The sequence below is a fragment of the Phaethon aethereus genome (assembly GCF_964289735.1).
Source record: "Phaethon aethereus genome assembly, chromosome: 1".
Classification (NCBI taxonomy): domain Eukaryota; kingdom Metazoa; phylum Chordata; class Aves; order Phaethontiformes; family Phaethontidae; genus Phaethon; species Phaethon aethereus.
In genome coordinates this window covers 184,786,638-184,814,176 of record NC_138575.1, presented here as the reverse complement: position 1 = coordinate 184,814,176, position 27,539 = coordinate 184,786,638, and the positions used below count along the sequence as shown (strand labels likewise).

Below are 27,539 nucleotides of genomic sequence, written 5' to 3'. Positions count from 1 at the left end.
GGCAACGAGATCCTATAATCTATTGTCAGTTAAATTAATGTCTGTAAATCTTTATCGCTGCTGATATTTTAATATCAGAAGCATCTAAGGGCAACTGCTTTCAGTTTTATTGACAGAAGCAGTGGGAAATGGAAGCAAAAACTTGCAGCAGTAACTCTTTCTAAAGCAAATGTGGTGTGTGTGATCCATTTCTTTTAGCTTAGCTATGAAAAGAACTAAGAGAAGCAATAAAAACAAAAAAAGCCTGACCACACAAGATTTGCATCTTGATATGTAATTAACTTGATTAACTAGCAGTATGCTGCTTAAACTGTAACATGTAGATGAGTTAAGTGAGAAAAAAACCCCACTAAAAATTTCTGTATCTTATGCTACTGTGGGAAAACAATCCCGCTCCCCAATTTATCAAAGTAAATGAAATAGCAAAAGAGATAAAAACATGTCATCATAAAGTGATATAGAAATTAATCTGCTTGAGAACTCAACATGTGACGCTGATAGCTAGCTGTCTAAATTCAAACATGCGTTCATATTATTTGTGACATATGCTCCACATATCTGGAGACGTAGGCTATAATGCATGCCAACTAATCTATCTGCTCAAACAATGTTGATAGAAGTTTGCTTATGATTCTTTCCTTGAAATACAGCAACAATGCTAGAAACATTGACATCTACAATTAAAACACATCTTTTTACCAGTTAAATTCGATCACACTTGTTAATGTCAAGCGTGATTGCACTGGTCCTAGTAAAAATCTACCAGAGACTCTACTCTCCACTTTGTGGTGCTAGTGAGTCAGTCTAAATATTTTGATTGAAAGTATCGTATTTGGAAAAAAAAAAAAAAAAAAAAATCCACTGGAACAGACTACTTTTTCTTTTTCAGCATATATCTAAACCAAATTAGAGCAGTATTTCAGTGTGGGAGCCTAGTATATTTACATACTTAATTTTAAATAATTTACATTACCTTTTACTGGGATAGTTTTACTCTGGCTGGTATGGTAGAATTCTTATAAATTATTGATTGCAAACTAAATAACTGTTGTGCTCACCTATATTAAGATTTAAAAAACCCTATTTTCAGTATCACAGTGTGTACTTTTGCTGCTATGGTAATCAATGGCAAAATTCTATCTGATTTCAGAAGGATTAAGATAATTCCCAAGTTTAAAACTGGCTATCTGTCTCCTAGACCTTTCTTTCTAATGAATTGAACACATTCATTCAATGCAAATTACTCAAATTACAACATATAATTGGAAGTGAATTCTCATTTATGCTTTTGCAAGAAGTGTTGTATGGACGGAAGCAATGATGTAAAAAGATTCTGCTATTTTTACTAAAAAAAAAAAAAGAAAGAAAGGAAGAAAGAAGGTATATGCCTTTGTTTAGTATCTGCCAATAGTCATCACTGTTTTTTAGCTCATGGGTTTCAGTTTCCTTGTTGTTGTGGAATACAGCATCTTTCTATTTAACATTCTGATTTTGTCCCCGTGTGATTTGCAGTGGTGTGGCATTTAGAAAGGATGACAAAACCTCAGTACTTATTTGTTCTGCAGGTCAGTATTTCAAATAATTGTCCCGATACATTAGAAATTTTAGCTGCATTACTGTTAGTCTTGACACCTGCTGTTTACCCCACAGAAGGGAAAAAGCACATGTTTTTATGATCTTTTTCTTCCTAATTAATTACATAAATATGCTTAATACCAGAAAAGGCCTGTTAAACCCAATGAGAATTTGTTCTTCTATTTAGTAGGGTGAGAGTTAGACCTTGGTTATACTATAGCCAACTATGAAGTGATTTAATAATTTTAAATTCATGCCAGTCATAAACAACAGAAAGTCCCCCAAAGTATTAGTATTTGCCTAACTTGTTTATTAATCACCTCTGTTCCCTTTATGTGATCAGCTGTGAACATTAACTATTGGGGTTTTTTTTGGTCCGCTGACTGGAAAGAGAACAAGTGTATTAGAATCTGCCAGAGAGCATCCACAGCTTTAAGTCTAAATGAGAATACTGAAAAAGAATACTTTCACCAAACAGAATAAAAGGATTAAATATTAATCTGCAAATTACTTTGTTTCTTAGTAGAGGTTATATACTTTGTGCAGGTGGACATTTAGTGATATGTTGCTTAAGTTTGCCAGCTGTAACTTTGTATTACTTCTTATTTTAAACTCTTTGAGCTAGACAGTGTAGACAACAATTTGGTCTCTTTGAGGTCTTTCAAAATCCTCCTGTGAATCTACTCTGCGTTTTTTACAACTTTTCTTTTATGCACTTACTGTGGCTTTTCAGAGGTTTGGGCCCAACTCTCAGGGTATTGTAGTCAGTTGTTTGAGACAGTTGCTGTTTATTACAAGGCAATAAACAATGACCCCTGTTTGTGAACTCTTTCCAATAAAGTATGTATACAAAAGAACTCGCTATATCAAACATTTAAGAATAGTCACAAGCTAAAGTTTAGAATTCTCCCGACTCATTGGTTAAAAAAACCAACCAACAAACCTGCAAGAAGTGATTCAAAGTTCATTAACTAATTAAATGTGTTGCTCTATAACTTCCGTTATTTGGGGGCATCTTTGATTTTTGCATCCCACGGGCCAAATGATAACAAGATCATCATGTAGGTGAAGGCTTAAATCTGGCTGTGCTTTGATCAACCTTTAGTAGGAAAACTCAACAAGTAGCTATTTGGTAAAATTCTGCAAGAGAACGGAATCAGGATTACAGCCATAATACCACAGAGACAATTTACGTCTGCTGGAAGTGAATGCTACACTAACATGACTACAGCCTCTAACGATCAGAGACAATGATCAGGAATGCCACTTTCTCCTAGTGAAGAAAATAGCAAAGCAATTTAAAATGCACTTCTTCAGCAGTTTTCTATATGATTATGTCTTGTAATAAGAGCTCAATAATGTCTAAATTCAGACATTTTGGTGACCTAATATATTTCACACAGCTTAGGTCCCCGACACCATCTATTAGCAGTGATTTCACCTTTCTTTTGGTCGTATGTCGTCTTCTTTTCTCTGATATACAGGTTTTTTATAGACATTCATCACTGTAGCATGAGAACATCCAATATTAGTGTACCAAGCAGCACAAATTAATCTATTTTAATTTTGTTCTGCCATCTTTGCTTCAAAGAGAAAACTGTGAGCTGTTTTGTCTCAATAAATTAAAGTTACCTCCATATAAATTTTGCTATATATTTCTTTAAACAAGCTAAGAGAAAAGCCTTGTACCTAAAGCAGACACTTGCTGAGGTGTAAAATGCTCATTGTTTCTTGTGGGATTTCATTCCACCGTACCAGCTCTGTCCACCAAAGGTGTCAGGTCCTTCTCTTGATAAACTATATTTATGGCAGACTGCTCTACTGTGCAAAAAAAGCAAAATTTTCAGCCACAGTCTTCATGAAAGACTCAGTCTTTTTGATACCCGGAATCATTAAGCACCTTCAGATAAGGGTGAGATATTGAACTTGACTGATACACCCTGAGACAGGCTTCGTGCTCTCACACATCAGGCGGCAGCCAGCATTACGGAGGAGTTGCACTCCCTGTCAGCCGGAGTTTCCCATGCAGCGAGGGTGTATGGCCTCACGACTGCAGAAATGAGATATAAGTGATGCTGGGTCATCATTCACCATAACAAAATGGCATGTTCTTGTGCCCTAGAGGTGTTTACATACCCTTAATTCTGCATGTAAATTAAGTTGTTAATTAAAAAGTAAATTTTACTTCTTCAGTATAACTTTAAATCTCAATCCTCCAAAAGCATTTAATTTAGGTTTAATAGGAGTTACTACACATTAAACAGGAACTAGTTATTTAGAGATAAAGAAGTAAAAAATGGATAAAAATCAATTCTATAGTCCCTGCACCTGAATAAATATATCTAAAATCACTATCTTGTTTTATTAATTTAACTGACTCATTAGATCCAAATTCAACACTTGTAGTGTAAACCAAATCTTAATTTAAAATATTACTCATCTTAATATAGTACACTCCCCTTTACACACTACAGTGGACACATTTAGTGGAACAGGCAAATGGCAGAAGTTAGCCATTTAAATACTTAATGATCGTGCACATTAAATAAAAACTGTCTGCAACATATATTTTGTAGTGATTTATTTGCAATTCAGATGTTATCTCCAGATGTATGAAAAGCCGTTAACTCTGCTAAAAATTTAAGGTATTACAATAAAATAGACAATTGTAGCAATTTATTTATGTTAATTTATTGACACTATAAATTCCTCAGGGCAGTAGCCATGAATACACTTTCCTGTATAAAAACAAAAAGTATTTTGGTACCTAACAGATAAAACTTAACAATAGAAATACTAACTAGGATTTATATTTGCATGGATTTTTTCCTGTTTCCCTTTCTTTCTCTTTTTTTTTACATGGGTAATCCAACAATATGTGCCTTTTTTTTTTTTTTTTAAGCTTTAAAGGACCTAATTTCTAGGATGTGGACACTGCAATTTAAAAAAATCAAGCCTCTTTAAAATGTTGTTCATAAAGACAGGTAAATTCACCAAGCATTTTTCGTGGTCTCAAGGATACAGCATTTCATATTTTAATTTTAGGATCTGTTTTTGCAGCAGGTTATAGGATTTTTTTAAACATTAATTTTGCACCTTGGTTATTACATTTGGTTCTGGGTTTTTTATAGCACTGGATTTTGACTAATCACTTATGACAAGACTGTAAAACAGTTTGCCTGCAGAAAGGGGGATGCATATCAGCACTACCCCAGGAGAAAACGGAGAAGGGAATTATGACTTTTAGAAACATAATTTCCTCTCTTGCTTGCCCCTGGCTCTAAGGGGGGGCACAAACTCCTACTGCTCTGTGCTGGCAGCCAACTGTCAGGTCAGCTCATCTCAGATGGCCAATGTGTTGAGGGGATAAAGCCAAAGTCCTGCATGTCCCTGAGCACTCCCTGCCAACGCCCCGTCAGGATGGGGACCGGTGGCCCCGCACAGGCTGCTGTCATCACTCTCCAGCTTTCACTGTGACCTGCAGTCCCACTAGCCCATGCCAGGAAGCAAGCCCTCAAGTCGCTCTTATTTTCCTGCACACTGAGGATAAGAGCATTTGACAACCCTGTTTGGCAATTACGCCACTGAAACCAGTGCTGAGGCCTCAATTTGGTAGGCAAACAAGGCGAAGCAATCATCTCCTACCCTGTTATCCAGTTGTAGCTATACCGGACACATCAGGCAAAGAACCTCATCTGGTAATCCCTGTGAGGACTTGCAAATTCACTGGGGCCATCCTTGGATCCTCACTCGCCATCAAAAAATGAAAGGGAGCTTCATACAAATAAATGGGCTGTGTTGCACCTACAGACGTCAAACTTTGAAAACCTCATGCTCTAGACAGCCTTGCATTGCTGCTAATTGGTATGTTTTTCTTTAAAAAGTGAAGATTCTAACCTTTTACTTGACAGATATGTGGGTAAAATGCCACATAACATTTTGAAAGCTTATCTATAGTCTGCTGTTTACGAGTGTTGTTTATGTTGGAGCTCACACAGGAGTATACAAATGAAAAGGGTTAGCAGGAACAAAACTGAATGGCTTGTTTCAAATAGATGTGTAAACTAGCGAAGAAAGCTTTTCAGCTACAGAAAGTCTAAAGACATTTCTTCTTTTTAAAAGGCAACCATACAAATGTGACACTTGACTCAACAGATTTTTTTATTATCACTAGTTATTCCTAGTTGTGTCCCTCAACTTTTGGGGTGGAGAGTAGAGACAGTTTCATTACGTGTTGGGGTTTTGTGTGTGTGGCTTTTTTTTCTTTCTTTCTTTCTAATCTTATGAAATTGCAGCTAGGAGAAAGTAAGTGGCATTCCATTTCTCTGTGAGATTTAGCAACAGAATTGTTTACAGTGTTGCAATCAGTCAAGTTTAAAGTAGAGGTACTAACTGCATAACTGAATAAGGGAATACTTTGGAAACAAAAGGGTTGCATAACAGGCAAATTTAGGTTGTGGAATCTTTATTATGCAATGTATAAGAAATTTCATAAACCCTGGGGACAGTTTGCAATTTTGTCGGTGGGTGCAAAATGCTAACTTAGAAAAAGCTAAAATGACAAAACTATGGAAATAACTGACAATCAAAAAGATGGCTTAATTTTTTTGTTGTTGTTGTTATTTTTTGTTTTGTTTCCATGAGGAACTTTGTCTCCTGCAAGTTAATACACACGGATTACTTTGCACTTATAGTTCATGCTTATTCATTTCAGGAAACTAAGCACTGCATTTGGAAACCAGAAGTTTCAAAGATCGTGATATCTTCATCCTACTTGGGGAGTAACTGTAAGAATACCAGGAGAGGTGAATTTCTGGGACTCAGGAATACGTAGTATTTTACACCTAAATTATTTTGGACTCTTTCTCAATCCTCTGCTTCCTGACACTACTTGGAGGTTGCAGCACCAGCTCTGAATTTCCACAAAGACGTTGGTCTTGCCTTCACATATAAATTAGTGACCTGTCTGGCTGATGTTACAGCCTTCAACCTCTAAGTGCTTTGAGAGGAAAAGTGATGCATTGAACTCTACCACAATTCCTTGGCTACGGCCAGTAAACATTAGCTCTGAAGCAATTGTAATACTTATATACTAGAAGAGAGTGAACAATAAAAACCTACCATTCCATAAGAAGAAATATCCTGATGCTTAAAACTTGGGAAAATGTTTTGAGTGACTCAAACCTCCTGCAGCTTGAAGGTGTGAAATGTGGGAAGCTTGCAATGTTACAGTTAAAAAAATTAGTGGCTCTGCTGTGCTAGCCAGAGATTTAACTTGACTCAACAACAATTATCAGCCTGCTCTCAATAATATTGTAACTTAGAAGGTGCAGTTATTTTCTTCTTAAAGGAGGTCCAGTGACACACTATATGGAGATTTCAGTGAATTCTGAAATATTTCTTCTTACTATTATTATATCTAAATATCTAATAATATCCTAATATTATTAGGGACATTCCTGTGTAAGAAACATGAGAAATATCCAGCAGCTTTCTCAGACTTTATTGGCTCAGTAATCTTGTTTGTTTAGTTTTTTTATTTGGTTGTGTTTTTTTAATGAAGAGAAGGAAAAAGATTCATTCTATACCTAACCTCACTGAGCATAACCTTAAAGTCTACTCCGTAGAGCATCTTTCTTACAGTTCCATGCAGTACAAGTTTTTGCCCTTAGACTGATGTCATAAAATACATTTGTCAAGACTTTTGTCAGGGCCCCCATTTTCTTTGACTTTCCTGACCTTTCATATAATCAGATATGTTCTACTTGAAATGTTACTTTAATTTTGGCTTCTCCAACTTGGTCTTCTATCAGTACTCTACCAGTACTTCTATCTGCACAATGTATGTCACCTAGACAGATCTTTGAGCTGGATCTGCTTCTGTCTTTTCTTTAAAGCAAGCACTAGCAGAAAAGTTTTAAACCCCAAATATCAGATGTTACTCCAAAACAATGTTTCATGAACCATCCAAAGTGAGACGGAGTTTAGAAAAGGTGTAGATGAACATTCCCTGGCTCACGCTGCTGTGAGACAGCAGGTCTGTTTGTCCATGTACGGTCTCAGTCCAGCAGCTCTGCAGGTTTGCAGAAGATTACGCACCATTCCCCTGCAAAGCCCAAGAGAACAGTTTCTTTCCTTCCCCTCTGAGACTTGAATAGCAGTTCGGTTCCCTGCTTTTGTCAGTATTTTCTGGAGTTTCTGCTCCCTCTTTATCTTTTTTTTTTCCCCCTTCCTCCTTCTCCTTTTTCATCCTGCACTTCCATAAGTTTCTTCACATGTGCAATCTCAGGGAAGGCACAATCTCCCCCTTTTTCAGAGCGCAGCCTCACCCAGAGTGGAACAAGAAGACAAACATCTGTCCTGTCCTTCCACGTAATCTTCAAAGGACACAGAAGACATTAACCTACAGTAACTGCAGACAAACTTAACACCAACTACTAAATGAAGTATTTAATAAGTGTTAATGATGTTTATAAGTTTCTAAACAAATATTTGAATCATTATAATAATAAAGGATGTATGTGCTCTAACTTCTAACAAATTTGTCATAAATAATTAACAAAACAGATTTTCATCAGTAAAATACTTCATTATTCAGTGAAACAAAACATACTGCTAAATTCTACAGGGCTTAATGCAGTTTAACATGAAAACAAAAATTGCCGGGTTTAAGAAAAAACCATAAAATGTGCTTCAGAAAAGTTTCTAAATGTTTCAGAGAAAACCCTTTATTTGAAAATGCAAATATTTTCCATTCTATGTTACAAAATCTAATACCTATATTTACACAGTATATTCCTATCTCACTGGTAATATCAGTGTATGCATTATGACAACATACTAAGTCATATCATGTGACTATATTACTGTGCTATATCGTAACCCCAGGATTAGCACCATGTTATAATAAAATGGCTAAAATGTTTTAATTTTTAACGTTCTAGGTTTTATTAGAGGAGGCTATGTAAGTAAACAAACAGCCCACTTGAGCATTACCTGAGTATCTCTCTGTCTCTCCATCATTCTGCCCAGTAACTTTGTGACCTACTGGACAATGTCAAGCGGGATAGACATTTCAAAGGTGATCGTAGTTTAAATTTCATTCCATGGGTATGTATGGGAGATAATTTGATACCCTAACTGAGAGAAAGAAAAGTAACCAGTTTACCTTTCCAGGCAGCTGCTGCCTGGCCCAGCGGCATGTCCTTCTCAGCCAGCCACTCACATCTGCAGGGTAACCACCACTGAAGGCACAGGAGGAAGCTGGTAGTAGTGACAGTGGGAAAATTAAAACACACACCTGTAGGAAACCGTTTTTCATTAGTTTGATTGCTCTTGAACAGATTGCTTTATTTTTTTAAATCATTAAGAAAACTTCTACTTAATCTGTTTGAAACATGCTGGGTTTGATCTCAAAGTGTGTCCTGTTTTCACTGTCATAAAAAAAAAAAAAAAAAAGTTTTTGTTTTCTGTGCTAAACAGCCATTAGATAACATGCCTGAAAAGGGGCATGAGAATCCAAGTCCTAAGCCACCTATCTGTGGCCTAACAAGTCACCCTTTCCGTAAGCCTAATGAATCTTCATGTGTGTGTGTCTGTGTGTTTGTTTCCAAAGTTACACAGGTACAACTGTTAACTCAATACTTCCCAGCTAGGTAGAAGACCTAGGTATCAACTGTTTCAGTGACAATCTCAGGCTTATCTCCTACTTGCTAATTCCCTTTGACTGAAATATTTTTAAAGAGCCCTATGCTCCATTTCAGCACCCTCCTCCAATTTCTCTCTCTCCTTGGCTCCCACCCCTCCATTAGTCCAATAAAATCATTTGCAAACACTTACCTTCTCTTCCCTTTACCTACTGCACTGTTATTTCTTGTTTCCTTTCTCAGTAACTGTCCTCTCTTCTACATGTCTTATTGGTGTGGACTCACATTTAAATTGACATAAAACTGCTTACATACAGAGTGACAAAAGTAATTCTATCTATTATTCTGTTGCAACTTTGAAAGAATACTGATAAATTGGAGAAATGTCCTTTTAATTTATGTAAGTCGTGCTACTTTGCTATTACAAGATGAATAAAATCAGTGGAAAGGTTTCTACTGATTTTGTTGAGTTTCTGGACAGTAATTCTCTTATATTTCTCTAAATGACATTTAATTTCTATTTTTAATTGTCATTTTAACTGATTTTATACTACGACTAAAAGTAAAGCTTGCCACACTGTAATTCCTTGATCACGCTTTTAGTCCTTTTAAAAGACAAACAGATTTTGTACCTTTTAATCTTCACACATAGTAACTGATCTTAATGACTGCATATTTTTAACAGTTCATTTATTTCATTTTAGATTCTGTAGGAACGCTTGATGACTACCATTTAGTTAGATACTTTTCTCTCTGTTGACACCTCAGTACACACCCACATCTCATATTTGTTACTAAAAAAAGTTGACCTGAAGAAATGCCTTCATTTGCTGTGAGTACTAGAGTACAGAAATTTAATTTCTCTGCAAAACTTTTTCTTTTATAGCTAGCCAGCTAATAGGCCCACCACTTTTGTCATGGCTTCCTCATATTGACAAAGCATATATTTGGTTTTTAGCAGGTAATTCATTCTCTTCTGTATGGATTCTTTGTTCCTCACATTCCCTCCCTGGCCTTTCTAATTTTACTTCTTTCTGTTGTTTTCAAGATGATTGGATTTGGGCTTTCCCAATGATACATTTTAAGCTCAAATAACTTAAATATTGAACCTTGACATTTAACTATATTGATCTTTTCCTTGCCTACCTATTTTCTTTTATTTGTTTAGGGATATTTGTTCTGAGACTTTTGTGCTATGCTTAAGTACCCTCCATGCTGAGACTAAAGAGTTTAATTTCAACACTTGTGATTGAGGACATTTCTTATTTATTTCCTTTTTTTGAAAGTAGAAATGTTTACCTGTCTTTGCTGAGGATAGAATAATAAACTACTAGATTTCATTATGAACATTTTCCCAAAAAAGTCTGAATACTGTTGTATTATATTGATGATTAATCAGCATTTTTTTTAAAGTTGGTTTTGAGATGTGTCCTGTTATTAACTGTTATTTTGGTTGATGTCAGACTACAGCTTCCAATAAACAAACACTCAAGTATCAAAAAGTAGTTTTCCAAAGCATAATTTAAGCCCTCCATATATATGTTATTGTTAGAGTTGTAATGGTGGACTTTGCTCCTTTGTTGAGCTTCTCCTATAAGGTGTATTTAATGTGTTCTTCTTGATCTGTCAGACAGTGTATATGTGTATTGCTATTATTAAGGATTTGCATTTTGTCTGTGTATTAGCCTCTCGACAGTACAGCTTTCTCACCAAGCTGTTAATAAGCATTTTTAAATTTTGCTTTTATTTTGTTTTTCTCCCCCCCAATAAATATACACTGTATATTCAATACACAGTGATGTGGCACAGCACATAAGTATTGTTGGCACTTATTGGCATTATCTTCATACATTTTCTTTCTGACTTTTCTGTGTGAAACATCGAGCAATTTCCTGATGAATGTATAGAAAATTATGATGCCAGTCTAAGCTATCGAATACGTAGTGTGTGCTACAAATTTGACAGAAAAAGCATTTTAGATATACTGTAAAATCATTGAACAAATAAAATATTCATTACTTGCACAGGTGGATTAAAATCAATAAGTGCCATTTTGTTGTTATAAACTGTCTGATGTAACAAACATCAGCCTGGCAGAGGCATATATTCATATACAGACATAATTTTTTATCTGGCTTTTTCCAGTTAGGCACCTAAGTCTCTATTGGTTTTAAGAGCCACTATTTTTAAAGATGTAAAGATTATATGATTTCCAATAAATCATTAGAAATTGCTAATAATCAGCCAGAAAATGAATATTAAAAAGTAGTTCTGTTGAAGTTAATACTAAAAACCACAGTGACTTGTAGGACAAGGGGTAAGCATTTAATTTATGATCATCACTTGGTAGTCAGTCATAGGTTTGAGGATCCAGTGCTAGTGATTCAGATTTTATTTTTCCTCTAAGTATTCCATGCATGTCATTGGTATCAATGTGATGTGTTAAGCTGCAAGACATTTGATAAAAAAAGGCAGATTTTACAAGCAAAGACTCTAGTTACTTGGATAAAGCGTTATACATTTTTTCCCTTAATTCAGAGTCCTAAGTACTTGTTTTACAAACTGCAGAGTGCCCTAAAATGTATTGACTTCATTGTGGAGTCAGAGTATTTATGTAATGCTGAGTCATATAAAAAAAGAAGACATTCACTAGGCTGGAGAAAAAAGTGATGGAGACACTAGCCTCCTCCAAAAAACAAAAAGTCAAATTCATCTTGGGTTTCCTGGGCTTTTTGGTTGTTTGGGGTTTTTTTGGTTTTCTTTTTTTAACATTAGTAAACCGTGAGAAACATTCTCAGAAATATATTACGTAGCATACGCCACTGTAATAGGGAAATTGCTGGTTTATCCTGCTAGTGCTCTCCTGCTCCTTCAGAAAGGAAACAAGTTACTGTGTCCGTACATACGCAGGCACACGCATACACAGTACATACCCCAAATGCAGCAATATCTCTAGCACGCTAGAGGGAGCCATTACATAATTGCAATGACACTTCCCCCCCCGCCAATTAGCTGAACCTGCATAAAAAATCTCTGGACACCCTGAGACATCCTGCAGGTTTGGCAATAGGCTACGGAAGAAGGAAAGCACGGGACGCGGGTTACAGTGCAACGAAGTCTCCTGATAGTTCAGGGGCTTTACTCTGGTGTTTGTTCCATTTTTTTAAATTGTGCTGCTTTTATAGGGGACTTCTCCAAAGAAGTCACTTAGCCGAATACACCGATTTCCATCAGCCAATCCGAAGCCCTCATTCAGAAAGCAAAGCCCATTTTGTAAACATAACCTTTATTTCGTCTGTCTGTCGCTCTCACACAGAAAGTTGGCACGTCTGAGAGTAGTGATTTCACGCTGCCACTAATGCATGTATAGTTTATTTATATACCGCATTTTAACACGGCATTAGTTTTATAATGGTTACTAGCAGACTCGTTCTGCATGGCAAACTATCCGTTTCAAAGAGAGGTCTTCAGGACGGGAAGATGGGTCTAGAAAGAACATTTATTTGAATTTATAAATTTGTAAGACTTTCTCCAAGTCAAATGATATTTATGGACATAATAATTCAGACAGGGCTGAAGGTTACCCTATTGAGCAAGGCGAAAGAGCAGCTTCCTTAACTGAATCTTTTTAAGACACGCTCCTAAAATAATCGTCAGGAGCGCCTTATAATTGCTCCAGAGTTGATTTTCCCTTTTTTTTTTTCTTTTTTCCCCTTTTTCTTTTTTTTCTTTTCCCCCTAAACGATTCAGGCTACTTACACTCTCGTCACTCACAGCTCACAAATGGCAGCTTCATTTCGCTACGCACGGGTCGAGACCGGCGCTCCGGCAATCCGAGCAACTCACCTCTCCAGCCTCGGTGTCCTCCCCACCCCGCGCCCGCCGCTCCCGGCCGACAGCCTCCCGCCGCGGCGGGGGCGGAGGCGGGCGGGCGCCGCGCCGGGCGGGGAGGGGAAGGGGAAAAAGAAAGGGAAAGAGGAAGGCGCTGCTGCGGCCCCGAGTCCCGCACCGCGGGCAGGGGAGGGCGAGACCCACTCGGGGCGGCTCCCACGAGGCCCAGGAGTGCGGGGGGGTGTCCTCATCCACCTCCCCGCCGCCGCCATGCCTCCCCGGGAAAGCGAGGAGTGGGAGCTGCGGCGGACCCCCTGGGTGACTCGGAGACCGTGCCGCGGAGTCAAGTCCTCGCCCTCGCAGTGCTTTGGGGGAGCACGGGGGGGGTGTCGCGTCCCCCTGCCTTTCCCACCCGTCATCCCGGAAGACTTGTTAATAGGTCTTAAAAATAAATACATAAAGCGGGGGTGGGATGGTGGGTAATAAATAAATAAATAAATAATGCGAAGCGGGGGGGGAGTGGGGGGGGCCGGGGGCGCGGCGCTGCGGTGCGGTGCGCGGCGACGAGACACCGCAACCCGCCCGCCCGCCCGAGCCCTTCGCACGTTGCGCGTCTCCCACCGAACCGATCTAATCAATGACACCCAGCGCCCGCCGCGGCCCCGCCCCCTGCGCCCGCCCGCCTCTTTCGGTTGGCGGGCAGGCGTCGGGGCCGGTCGCCGCCGCCGCAGCCGATTGGCTGGCGGGGAATCCGTATCAATGTTTAAGCCGCGGCGTGAGGTGAATAGAGGCAGTCGGCGAGCGGCGCTGGGCGAGCGCGGCGCGGCGGCCCCGCCAGTGCTGCAGTGAGGGAGGCGAGGCGGAAAGGAGGAGGAGGAGGAGGAGGAGGAGGGGGGGGAAAGAGAGGCAGAGAGCGGCTCCAACTGTTGAATTTTCGCCGATTTCTCCACTTACCTGCGGGCGGCTGGTGAAATGGATCTGGTTTATCGGGGATCGGCGTTCCTTTCGCGTGCTCTCTGGCTAAGACTGGCGACCGTCTGTTTGAAAGGGGCCACCCATCAATGAGGCAGAGAAGAATATTTGGGGTTTTTTCTTCTTCTTTTTCTTTTGAACGCCTCTCTACCACAGGTTGCAGAATTAACTCTGTACTTTGGGTCTGGACTCAAATAAAGGAGAAAAAACAGTGCAGAACTGAGACTCGGAACTAGATCTATGAGCTATGTATTGGGAATCTATGTTTTTGTTGTTTTTTTTCTTTTAATATGAAAGATCTTTGATTTGTTGCACACATAAAACTGAGGAAAGGTGGTTAAAAACACTCAGCAAAGCAGGAGACAGACGCGCCTCTGTGCCAGTGAGTGGATAACAGCCTTGTTTTCCTGATCCTCAGTCTCCCGGAGAAAGAGGTATAGTAAAAGTGTAGCTGGATCCGACACCCCCCCTTTTTTTTTTTTCCCCTCTTTCCCCCCCCCCCCCAATATAAATCTGTTTGGTTTTTTTTCCCCCCCTATCTATAGAGTGAGTCAGAGAAGCGTTAGGAAGAAGCTGCAACTAATGTCTGTGAAGGGAGGAACATGAGGCGATAGTGAATGTGATTTGTTCCGCTGGATCTGACTCATCCAGCAGATTGAAACACCTGCATTTCTGGATGTGCCATTCATTTATTTCTGGTTGTTAAAAGAACCTGAAATAAAATTTAGTTACCATTCCCCAATATTTACCTATACACCTTATCACCGGTGTGATATATCAGGGAGGGGGAACGCATCTGGCGTTGCCGCCGCTCTTTTCCCCTGTACCAAGCCGCCCAGAGAGACTGCTAAAGCTTGAAAGGACTGCAAAAAATACATCACACCAATCGTGGAACTGCATAGGTTTTAATATAAGCGAATTAGTCGACTAAAAGATCTCCCACTTTATTCATCGCCAGGATTGTTTTTCCTCCTCTTCTCCCCTCCCCTAAATGAAGAGGAATAGGCGGCAGTGTCATTGGAAGGAGATGCTGAATAGAAAGAAAAGAGAGGCACTTGACAGCGCAGCCCTGTGAATACAGAGACTGTTTCCCTTTTAGCGAGCGACTAAGAGAGAGAGAGAGAGAGTGCGTGGTGGCTTTTCTTTCTTTCTCTCTCTCCCCCCCTTCCTTTCTCGCGCTCTCTTTTTTTCCTGTGTTTTTTTTTTTTTTTTAAATCTATGCGTCCAGCCATAGGTTGCCTGTTGATTTTCTCTCAGCTGGACAGAAAAGCAAACTGGAATTAAACTGCATCGAGAAAAGTGCAGCTCCTCAGACACGCATACGCACACACGCATAGATACACGGAGAGAAAAGGATGTGGTGGTGGCGGCGGCTACTGGCCTGTCTTAAAGAAACCCAAATGTGCAGCTGATTGAGCACAGCCTGTGATTTCTCTCAAAATATATATTTACTGCTAATGATGACGATCAGCTGGTGCGTTTCTTAATTTTTTCCCCACAAAAGGACGAGTGTGAGGCTGGTAGTAGACTGAGAGAAAGGAAACTACACATCCAGACATTAGTTTTTGCTGAGGTTTCTGTCTATTTTGTTTTCCCCTCTTGCTCTGCAATCCTCATTCCCTCGCCTTCTGATTCGGGAAGGAAATAGTAAGGGTGTACGAGAGAGAGGGGGGAAATACCGATGGCAGGGAGATGCAGCTCTCCGCCGCAAGCAATGCAAGATTAGATCTCTAAATGCAGCAAAACACTCCCTGAAAACCAACAACCCCGCGGTGCAATCAGACATTTCACTGCTTCTCACCGCACACGAAGAGGGCTTCGACAACAAGCTGAGACTTTTTTTCCCCTTCTGTGTCTCCCCCACCCCTCCATTCCATCAATCGCATCACAAGCGATGAGTAGCAAATAAGCTTTTCTACCCCTGCTTACAGACCTGAGGCCACCCCCTTTCCTATGTATATATAAATACACATATTTAAAAAAATCTTTTTGATCGTTTTTAGAAAAACAACCACTGCCGCCGATTTTTTATTACTGTTATTATTTTTATTATCTTTTTTACATCTGCGGGGATTCAAGGATCAGGAACGCTTCGCCCGCCCGGAGGAGAAGATCTTTTGCAAATTTTCTGATTTTTGAAATCCTCCCACTGCCGAAGTTGGAGAGCCGAAGTAACTGCGAGGGGACTGCAAGCACAAGCGCTTGCTGAAACGCAGCCGAAGCTGCCCCCACCCCGCCGGTGGCCCCCCCTCCCCCCCGATTGCTCCCTCCCTCTGAGCTACATGGTCCATTTGCTGCCTCTCATCCCGCGTCTCTGCAGATGTTTTAGAGCAACAGGTTAAGGAACTTAAAATATAGGGGTGGGGAGAGAGAAGGAAAAAAAAGGAAGAAAGAAAAAAAGAGAGAGCGAGCTGACGGAGGAGGAGGAAGAACAAACCCAGCGCAGGAGGCAGAGAAGACGGGGACAACCCTGGTCGCCGCTGCAGCTGCTGCCACCCCCACCCCTGCTCGGGGATGTACCTTTCCATTTGTTGCTTCTTCCTCTGCTGGGCTCCCGCCCTGTCTCTGAAGAACCTAAATTACTCGGTGCCGGAGGAGCAGGGAGCGGGCACGGTCATCGGGAACATCGGCCGCGATGCGCGGCTGGCGGCGGGCGCAGCGGGAGGCGGGATGCTGCCCGCGGAGCGCGGCGCTCCCGGCGGCGGCCCCGGCGGCGGCCGCGGCCCCAAGTCCACCTTCCGGGTGCTGGAGAACTCAGCCCCGCACCTCCTGGACGTGGACGGGGAGAGCGGGCTGCTCTACACCAAGCAGCGCATCGACCGTGAGGCGCTGTGCCGGCGCAGCGCCAAGTGCCAGCTGTCCCTCGAGGTGTTCGCCAACGACCAGGAGATCTGCATGATCAAAGTGGAGATCCAGGACCTGAACGACAACGCGCCGGTGTTCCCCTCTGACCAAGTGGACATGGACATCTCAGAAAATGCTGCGCCGGGCACCCGCTTCCCCCTCACCAGTGCCCACGACCCAGACGCCGGGGACAACGGGCTGCGCACCTACCTGCTCACCCGTGATGACTATGGCCTCTTCTCCCTTGATGTGAAGTCCCGCGGTGATGGCACAAAGTTTCCTGAGCTGGTCATCCAGAAGCCATTAGATCGTGAGGAGCAGAGTCATCACACCCTGGTACTGACGGCACTGGACGGCGGCGACCCACCACGCTCAGGAACAGTGCAGATCAATGTGCGCCTCATTGATTCCAATGACAACAGCCCCATCTTTGAGGCAGCCTCCTATGTGGTAGAGCTGCCGGAGAACGCACCACTGGGCACTGCTGTCATCGACCTTAATGCCACTGATGCTGACGAGGGTACCAACGGAGAGGTGCTCTACTCCTTCAGTGGCTATGCACCCGATCGTGTCCGTGACCTGTTTAGCATTGACCCGCAGAGTGGCCTCATCCGTGTCAAGGGCAATCTGGACTATGAGGAGAGTGGCCTCATTGAGATCGATGTCCAGGCTCGGGACTTGGGGCCCAATCCCATTCCTGCTCACTGCAAGGTCACTGTCCGCCTCATTGACCGCAACGACAATGCACCCACCATCGGCTTTGTCTCCGTTCGCCAGGGAGCACTGAGTGAGGCTGCCCCACCAGGCACTGTCATTGCCCTGGTGCGGGTCACTGACCGTGACTCGGGCAAGAATGGGCAGCTCCAGTGCCGGGTGCTGGGTGGCGGTGGTGGGCCCGGAGCTGTCCCTTTCACCCTGGAGGAGAATTATGACAACTTCTACACTGTGGTCACTGATCGGCCCCTGGACCGTGAGGCACAGGATGAGTACAATGTCACCATCGTGGCACGTGATGGGGGCAACCCCCCGCTCAACTCCACCAAGTCATTTTCTGTCCGAATCCTCGATGAGAATGACAATCCACCCCGCTTCAGCAAGAACCTCTATGTGTTACAGGTGCCTGAGAACAACATCCCTGGAGAGTACCTGGGCTCTGTCTTGGCCCAGGACCCTGATCTAGGCCAAAATGGGACAGTCTCTTACTCCATTCTGCCCGGGCATGTGGGTGACGTCTCCATCTACACCTATGTCTCTGTCAACCCCACCAATGGTGCTATCTATGCCCTGAGGAGCTTCAACTACGAGCAGACAAAGCACTTTGAGTTTCGCGTGTTGGCCAAAGACTCAGGTTCACCCCACCGCGAAAGCAATGCCACGGTGCGCGTTACTGTGCTCGATGTCAATGACAATGCACCCCTCATTGTCCTGCCCGCCCTCATCAATGACACCGCTGAGCTGCAGGTGCCACGCAATGCTGGGGTGGGCTACCCTGTGGGCACCGTCCGCGCCCTGGACAGTGACTTTGGGGAGAGTGGGCGCCTCACGTATGAGATTGTGGAAGGCAATGAGGAACACCTCTTTGAGATGGACCCCACTAGTGGTGAGATACGCACCTTGCACCCTTACTGGGAGGAGCTCAGCCCTGTGGCTGAACTGGTGGTAAAAGTCAGTGACCATGGCAAGCCCAGTCTCTCTGCAGTGGCCAAGCTCATTGTCAGGGCCTTGGCAGGGCCCCTGCCCGAGGCTGGCGAGCCGCAGGTGAATGGCGAGCAGCATCGGCGACCACACTGGGACTTGTCGCTGCCCCTGATCGTGACGCTGAGCACTGTCTCCATCATCTTGCTGGCTGCCATGATCACTATTGCTGTGAAGTGCAAGCGAGAGAACAAGGAGATCCGCACCTATAATTGTCGCATTGCTGAGTATAGCCACCCTCAGCTGGGAGGAGGGGGAGGCAGTGGCGGGGGAGGAGGAGGCAGTGGCAGTGGAGGGGGCAAGGGCAAGAAGAAGAAGATCAGCAAGAATGACATTATGCTGGTGCCCAGTGAGGGCGAGGACAGCCGGGGCCCCCTCAATGTCATGAACGTGGTGAGCAGCCCATCCCTGGCCACCTCACCCATGTACTTTGACTACCAGACCCGCCTGCCCCTCAGCTCTCCCAGGTCTGAGGTGATGTACCTGAAGCCTGCCTCCAACAACCTGACCGTACCCCAGGGACATGTGGGCTGCCACACCAGCTTCACAGGGCAAGGGACTAACGCCAGCGAGGCTCCCCCGAGCCGGATGTCCATAATTCAGGTAGGAGACTTTTAGAATACCCTGGACCTCACTTTAGACGCTGGTTTAACTTTACCTTTTGTCTGCAGTGAAATCTGCTGTAAGGCACCACTGAAGGGATCAACACAAGTCACTAAAGAGAGGTGGACTTAATGAAAGTGGATCCAGACCACATCTGGTGGGTCTGGTTCTGCTGTCACACTGGTGATGCCTGTGTGATTCAAAAGTAAATGCCCACTGAAACAGTGTTATGGCAGTGCAAAAGAGGTGCATGTGAGAGTGCAGGCAGGCGTTTAGTACACTTGGGGCACACTGGGGTATTCTCCCAGAAGATCATCAGACAGAGGCGGGCACTTCCACAGGTTTCACTTTGCTTTAATTTGGAGTGGAGAAGGGGGACGGCTTTTCTGAAGCTGTCATACCATCTGCAGTAACTAACAGGACGTGGGAGAAACTCTACACACTGAGGACATCTATTGCAACAGTGTATTATAGCCCTCCAATCCTGTATGTAAATATGAGCTATCTTTCCAAGATGTATGTTTTTAATTTTTTAAATTTCTTCTTTAGAATATATATACCTAAATATTTATTTTTTTGATGCAGAAGAGTATCATTGGGGCCCCATTGCCTCCTCCTCTCCCCATAAACAACCAACCCTTCAGCGTTGAAAATTCTGCTTAGTCAAATAGAGAGCAAATGTATGTGGTGATTCCCTCCTACCCCCAAATGTTAACAAAACTCACATCCTGTCATAAAACAGCAAAACAACTAGTCAGATTTCCAGTAGCCTGAGTCAATATTGATGATTGCTTTATAGTGAAAGACTTACATCCTCTGTCTGCTACCAAAGCTCATTTAGAAATTGCAGCTGGGCTGCATTCTGCTGCCAGTTATATCCACACTGTCCTCTACCAACTTTTGTTAGTGTGAGAAATGGCAGAATTCGGACCATTGGATATAGGGTGCTAATCGAAGAATTAGTTAATTTTTAGCAGGTAGTTTAAAGTCCAAACTCAGAAGATGTATTTCCAGAGCAGTGAACTCAAAGAGTGAAGGTGAGGGCAGAATTTGGCTCCAGTTGATTTAATTTAAAGTATTACTTCATGATTAATTCAGCTTAATGTTCAAATACTACAGATATGTTCCAAAGTGATTTTTAACATTTGGATTGAAAGCAGGCTCTGGATAATGACTATTAAATATATTTGAAATGTCATATCTGTTTTATCCTGTGGTTCTCCTAATATGCTGTTCTGAGTCATAGGGGAATGAGCTGAGTGTATCAGAAGTGACACAGACTCATTTTGTGTATGCAGCTAGTGGGAAAGAAGTTGCACTGTAGACACTTGATGTACCAAAAGAAAATTCATAATACCATTAAGTTACCATACCCTGCAGTCTGTGAACACCGAATGTTCTAGTTGCCAGCTGCATCTAATGTTTTAAACTAAATAGAAGTGGCCAGTGGTAATTGGCAGGCTACGTAACCAAAATTCCAGTAACTGATGGCCTGTAAAACTGAATATTTATAACTGAAAAAGAAAAGAAAAAAAAAAAAAAAGAAAAAAAAAGAAAAAAGTCTGTCTGAACAAGGTCACTGTGAGCTAATCCTCAACCCACTATTGAGATGTGTCACAGAAACAATTGCATTTTATGCCTATCATGAATTTGTGTTGCTAGCAATTAGGTGAGTGGAGCAATACTTAAAATCTGAAATTGATTTTAACAAAAAGTGACACATCAGGAAAGAGTTTAGGTCAGGGCACAACCGGAGATAATTTGATTTATAATTCATGCTTTAAAAAACAAATAACTTTCAATGACACTTGTTTTAAGTAATGTCAACTTTTTAACTGTACAATGGAGTTGTCAGAATGCTAAAAAAAACCCACATTTTTTTTCCTACTGACGAGTGTAATAGTTACTAAAAACCAGAAAAATATACTTTTCTACAACCATGTATTGTCTATATAAAGCAATTAATTAATGTATTGATGCTACTGAGTAGTAAAGATTCAATTGTAGTGTAAAATCCCTATGGAAAATATGATTCCTTTTTTTACAGTGTTCACTGTATAATATCAATCATGATTTTTTTTCTGAGATCTATATAAAGCTAAAAGAGGAATTTTCTCCCTTAAAAAGGTGTGTTGTGGTTTCTATAAGAGTTTTTGTTACGACAGCTGTGGGATATGTTAACTGTAACTCCTCAAAGCACATACTGGCATATCTAATATTGGTTTTGCTTTCCCTGATACCTACACGGAGTGTTTTGGATGTTTAGATGGTCCAACCAGTAGATTAGGAAACATTCATTTTTCCCTAGTGAACAACGTGTTCAGACATACTTATTGATACTGTATTTTGTAATTGTATTGACAAAACAAATACACGGTATGAAACAGAGTAGTTGGCTTCTATTTAGGAAAGGTCTGGACTTGAAGTAGCTAGATGGGAAAATCTGATCCTCTTCACTATAATTTTGCATTACTAAAATAAATTTTGTATTCTCCATCTCCACATCCCTGGAGTAAATTTTATATAAAATTTGCATTTAGAATGTAGACACTACTTTGTGTCTGGTCCTGCACTTCTGCCTCATGTAAAACTCAAACTGCAGGCTTAGGGAGAAATAGTAAAGGATCAGCCCTCTCTCTGGATCTGCTATATACTTAATTACTCTAGGAAATCTGTGTCTGGAAAAGTAAATTGCACAGTTAGGAATCAAAGGTATAGCCAGCGGAAAAAAGATACAGAATCCAAACAGCTACTTTATCATCTCTTTTCATTAGTCAATTCAGAAAAGTTTTCTTCATTACCTCAATAAGTGAATGGTAAACGATTGTTAAGTGTTCTCTAGTGAATATTCACTTTAGTTTTTCTAGATATGTTACTGAACCACAATAATCTGCCACTATATAATTCATACAGTGGAACTGCTTTTCTTCACTCTCATTTTCTCAGCAAGTATTTAATGGCAGAATTCTCTAGCAGGAGCCTGTTATTAAAACTTTTTTTATATATGTGTACATATTTATATATCTATAGATATAGATATATAAATACTAAATATTATTTTATTACTTAGTACATCCAATTGAGTCTATAAATATTTAAAGTCAAATAAATAATTTCTTTCTTAGTAAGACACAAATTTTCTCACTCTTATTAGGAGTGCATAACACTTGTTTTGCTTTGCAGTAGGAGCTAGTAAAGTCAATAGGCTTTATGATTCCCTTATTTCTCATGAATAGTATTTTATTCTACAGATAGCCCAATTTATATCAATGAATACCTGTGGATTAGGTGTTACTTAATGTCTATGGGTTCCAGACTGACCCAAAATGATCACTGATTAAAATACTGACTGATATGTGTAATCTCACCTCCCTGTAAGTGACTTCTGTTGTATATTAGTCACATGTTTTAACACCTTGTGTGTTTACTCACTACTTTGTAGCATCCAGCTATGTGCCATGGTTGCATGTGTTACTTACATGAATCAATGAACTTCTTCAGTACCATAAAAATTAAATCATTTAAACATGTATACATATATAGAGGTATAAAATTTTGGATGGATAGCCAAGGATGTAGTATCCTTCCAGCTTTTCTTGGCCCAAGAGGCTTGTGGGTGCTTAAGGCCTCTGAAAACAGACCATTTGTGATTTAATGTGCACATAAGGTTGATGTGTATGAAGAACAGTGTTTAGTAACGTATTGGGAAGTTAGAACAACTACACTTTAGCATGTTTCATTGCTTTTAACTTCAGCAATCATATTTTAAGCACACTTCAGAAACAGTGTGTTCAAAGGGCAAGTCAGTTAAAAATATTTCAATATAGGCCAGTGCTATACAGTTCTTACTGCTAGATGCAAAATTCCATGCAACCTTTAAATCTCTTAAGGTCCAGATTATTCATTTTTATTGGGGAGAAAAAAAGAGGAAAACAGGAGAAAATGACAACTCTACATGGCTGAAAGAAGATTTCTGTTCACTCTAGACCTTAAAGACTACTAGGCAAATCCTGTTCATCTCATTCTGGTGAGTAAATCAAGCTGACCTACTCACCTGACTAAGAGAAAGAGGATTTTGCTTTATTTAGAAGAGCAGACATCAGAAAAAGAAATATAATGTACAAACATACACATATATGTTCATATCTCTGCTACTAAAAAGTTCTGAGTTAACCAGTTCACCTTTCCCTGGGTGAACAAGTCATAATTTTTTTTTGCGGGCTTCCAATAGATAAAAGAGTGGATGCATAAAGGGAAACAGATAGTTTCTTTAAAAAAATAGTTTCTGGAAATAGGTTCCTCTAAGTGACATAAGAGTAGTGTAGAAAAATATCTACATATGCAAGGAGTGTTGATCATCTTGGATATTATTTATTATTATACTTGTGGTGTAACTTGGAGAGGTTTGTAAATGTATCAGGAGTGAGATGGGAGTGAATAAAGAAAGCAGTGGGCACAGCTTTTGCTAAACAACGGCTAAAAAAGAATGACTATTGCAAGAAGCTCTCAAGCTAGGAGTCACCATAGCTGCTGTACTAGGCAGTCCTGTAGCATTTTAAGAAAAAGTACAGATCATTCTTAATACTTCAGGCACCTGATGTTTATGATGCGTCAACAGATTACTGTCAAGTCCCAGTGCAGCTTCATCGCCAAGTGTCTAGTAGTACCTAAGAACATAGAGTCTTCAAGGGAAATAAAAAACATAAGTTATATTAGTGCTGCTCTGTCTTTAGGTATAGTATTCCATGCTTTACTTTGAGAAACTTCAGCTCAGATATTTCAAGACTGCAAAAAGAAGTCTGCAGCTACTGCAGTATAAGGAGAAGCAGCGTTCCTCAAAGAAGTTGCATTCTCAGTTGTTTAAGTTCCTATCTGAAAACAGAGGTATTCATTTTTATTTCTGTATCATCTGCTGCAAATGAATATTATTCTCTCTCATCAGAGCTAGTAGAAGGTAACATTTTGCACCAAGAGAATACTGGGGCAGTTCTACACATTTGCAAGTTTGCAGGTTCATACTCTGTAATTCCCAAAATTTTGCAGCTGCATATTCTAAGGCTGTATCTAAGGACACTAAATTGTTCATGATGAAACTTCAGAACTACCTGACTAAGATGCATTATGGTAGTTTTTACAGTGTTTTACAAGGTTAGATGTCTTGCAAAATAACTCCTGTGAAAGTTTGCATTGTGTAAATACAGTCTGCAGTTCGCATGATTTTCTGTCACATCCCTCTGTAGCTTTAGTTCTACATATTCAGTGAAGCCAACACCTGGGCTGGCTGTGTAAGAATTTCAGGATGGGATCTTTTCTATATTTTTGTGAAGCATTATTTCTTTTATTGTCAAGATACACTGCATAGTACCTTGACACAAAGTATATATGTCTTAGGACCAGATTTGACAACATACTGCGCACTACGGCATCTGCCCCGGCTGCTGAAATAGGCAGAGGAAGCAGAACTGGACTCCGGTTTTGTGTTACTTCTGCTCTGGTCTTGATCTAGAGCTCCTTGCCGGTATTGTTTATAGAAATAGTATTTCAGATTTGTCCATATGAGACCTAAAGAACTTTCCAAGATGAAATGCTGTAATATAGAACAGTAGCAGAATATTGTTATTACAATAACAATTATATTATATAATTATATTATATAACTGTATTGTATATAATTGTATATAATAGAATATGTTCTATTGCTGTAATATAGAACAATAAACATAACTGTACAATATTCAACATAACTGAAGTAGAATATTGATATTATGAGAAATTATATTGCCAGAGCAGAAATTCTCATTAACCAAGAAGTTAAGAATAATAATGTCTCCATTGAACTTGCTGTTTTATAAAGTATAAGAGTTGAAGAAAGTTAGTGCAGTTAAAATGAAAGGCATGAAGCAAATCATGAAAGATTTACTGGATCACAGCTCTCAACGGCACTTAAAGTTGTCTGAGGTTTCCTCATCTAGGTGCTCACTGTCACTGCCTAATCTTAAATGGGAAAATCCACACAAATTTGTGATTATCAGTGCAATTTTGATGACTGATCCTTTGAAGAGTTATCTTTTAATGATAGATTTTTTCAGGTTTCTGTTATCCTTACCCACGTTGATGAAAAGGCCTGTTCTTACTCATATTTCAGTCAACAGCATAATTTTACTTCATCAATGGTTTCAGTGGTTCAACAGTAAATTGTGACTAAAAGCCTTACAGAGTGCAGCTAGGAATAGTAAGACTGGGCCCTTTATTTTTAGATTTCAGCATTCTGTGATGTTTTCTTAGAGCTTCTTTACAAACAATTAGGAGACTGGAATTAGAAGATTTTGTAACTATGATGTGGACTGTAACATAATCAGGTGTGCAGCCGAAAGAAATCAGACTCCATTGAACATATTGCTGAACATATATTTTCACACGTTTTCTTATATTTTTGAAATTGTACATAATATAGCATTATTAATAAAATTCAGCAAATATTGTTACATGGAAAATTATCATTAGGTGCATGTAAAATATTCGCAAATAACACTTGTTACTAAGAAAGCGTAGCTATAACGTGGCTTCTTCAATGAGGAAAAAATTTTGTTAAAAAATAATTTCTTCCCAAGTCACAACATTTGTCTGTAAACCAATTAGGAATTTATTTTCAAATTAATTTTTTTTTTTCTTTTTTCCCCAGCATTTTTTCTTCCTTTTCACTACCTTCCTCCCCACGAAACATTAACATACTGGGCAATATTTACACATATTTTTTTAAAGACGCTGTTTGATTTCTCTTTCTTTCATTGTTTCTACAAAAGTTAAAATGCCTTATCAAATCAGTTTTAGTTTTTGTTATGCAAGACACTCATTCTACATATAAAAAGTGTGTGTATATAGGTTGTCCTTTTCTTTCTGAAGAAAACTTATAAGACGCATGGCAGAGGTCTTGAGATACCTCTTCAAGACTGAGGAGTGCCTGCACGTATAAAGAAAAGACATTTTGACACTAGTATTAGTATTTTCCAACGGGTAAGAATTTTCTGTGAAAAGAACTTAAACAATGATTTGTTGACTGGAGCAGAAACACAGTTCTGTTTTTATCTTTAAAAGTACAGAAGCAATCCTTTGATGTCAAGAGGTCAGAGTAGAGCAGTTGGGACAAATTTTTGCAGCAGATAGCCTAAGAGCTTTATACTTTCAATTGCATCTCTACTTCAGCTGTAAGAAGAGAAGTGGTGAAATTAATAGTAAAGGGTTCAAAAATATAGGAAACAAGTGAAACTCTCGGGGGACTGCAGGCTCTTACCTAAAGAGAAAAAAAAAGGAAAAAGAAAAATGTACTAGAAAGAGAGTGGCAAAATTATTTTGGGGGAAAGTTCCTTGCGTTTAAGTGTTTCATTTGTTATGTTTATAAGGGGGCAACAAGGAGATTAACTAGTTGTTGCGGCTTTTGCTGACATGATGAGACGAAATGGAGTAGTGTACACTCTGCCATAAATCTTAGCCAGGGTGCGTTCTAACCATAGTAATATATTTGTCACAATCTTTTTAGTGTAACCTTTGTTTTTCAGTCTGCTTTTTTTTAGCAGAAGAAGATTCTGGATTAATTACCGTAAATCCTACGAGAAATAAAAAAATAGATAAATTGTTATGCATTTTAGATAAAATACTCAGTATTAAATACTACATTCAAGAACAAGCAAATTCATATGAATGTCCTTGTTAATTAGGATATTAGGCAGCGCTTTAAATAACCTCTTTGAGCACTCATATATTTTCTAGCTAAATCCCAAAGGCTGCTGAAACAATTCATACTTATTAAGGTCACACAAGAAGCATCTCTTTCTTCTGCTGAATTGTTTCCACTAGTTAGTGTTGTTACCTGTACAGAAAGGGTAGCATAAGATCAATTCATCTCTCACTTGCTTAAGATGAGAAGACAGCTGCTTTTTTTGGTAATGTGTCTTCAAAATTGAGGAGTCCCTCTACATATAAAGGTATTACTGCATAGCTTCAGCCAATTATTAATGTTACTTGTACAGGACAGCATAAAGATCAATTTACATCTCACTTTGATGCAGTGAGGGGTACCTCCTCTTTCATGCCTCAAGACAATCAGTCCCATGATGATCTATTTTCAATTTAGTATGCTATAAGTGATCTAGACAAGTAAAATCCTGCAGGTGAACAGTATTTTATTTTAGCCATGGACCTTTCTACTGGCTTTGTGATGTATGTATCAGATCAGAGCTCCTCTGCTTCATAAAACACTTTTACCCATAACAGAAAAGTTTCTAATTGCATCCTGTTCCCTGCTGGGTGGCTGCGTGCTGCAGCGTCCGTGGCACACGAAAGGAGAACTCTAAAGGGGAAAGAAGAAAAAGTCTT

At 40.2% G+C, this 27,539-nt stretch overlaps 1 protein-coding gene across 1 annotated transcript in view; it reads left to right on the top strand.

Annotated features, from left to right (window-relative positions):
* The first annotated feature begins 15,973 nt into the window (after positions 1-15,973).
* PCDH17 (protocadherin 17) overlaps positions 15,974-27,539 on the top strand; it is a 97,767-nt gene continuing 86,201 nt past the window's right edge. The window contains exon 1 of the mRNA XM_082006917.1: positions 15,974-19,166. Coding sequence (XP_081863043.1) covers positions 16,539-19,166 — 2,628 coding nt within the window. The 5' untranslated portion in view covers positions 15,974-16,538. The remainder of the gene's footprint in view (positions 19,167-27,539) is intronic.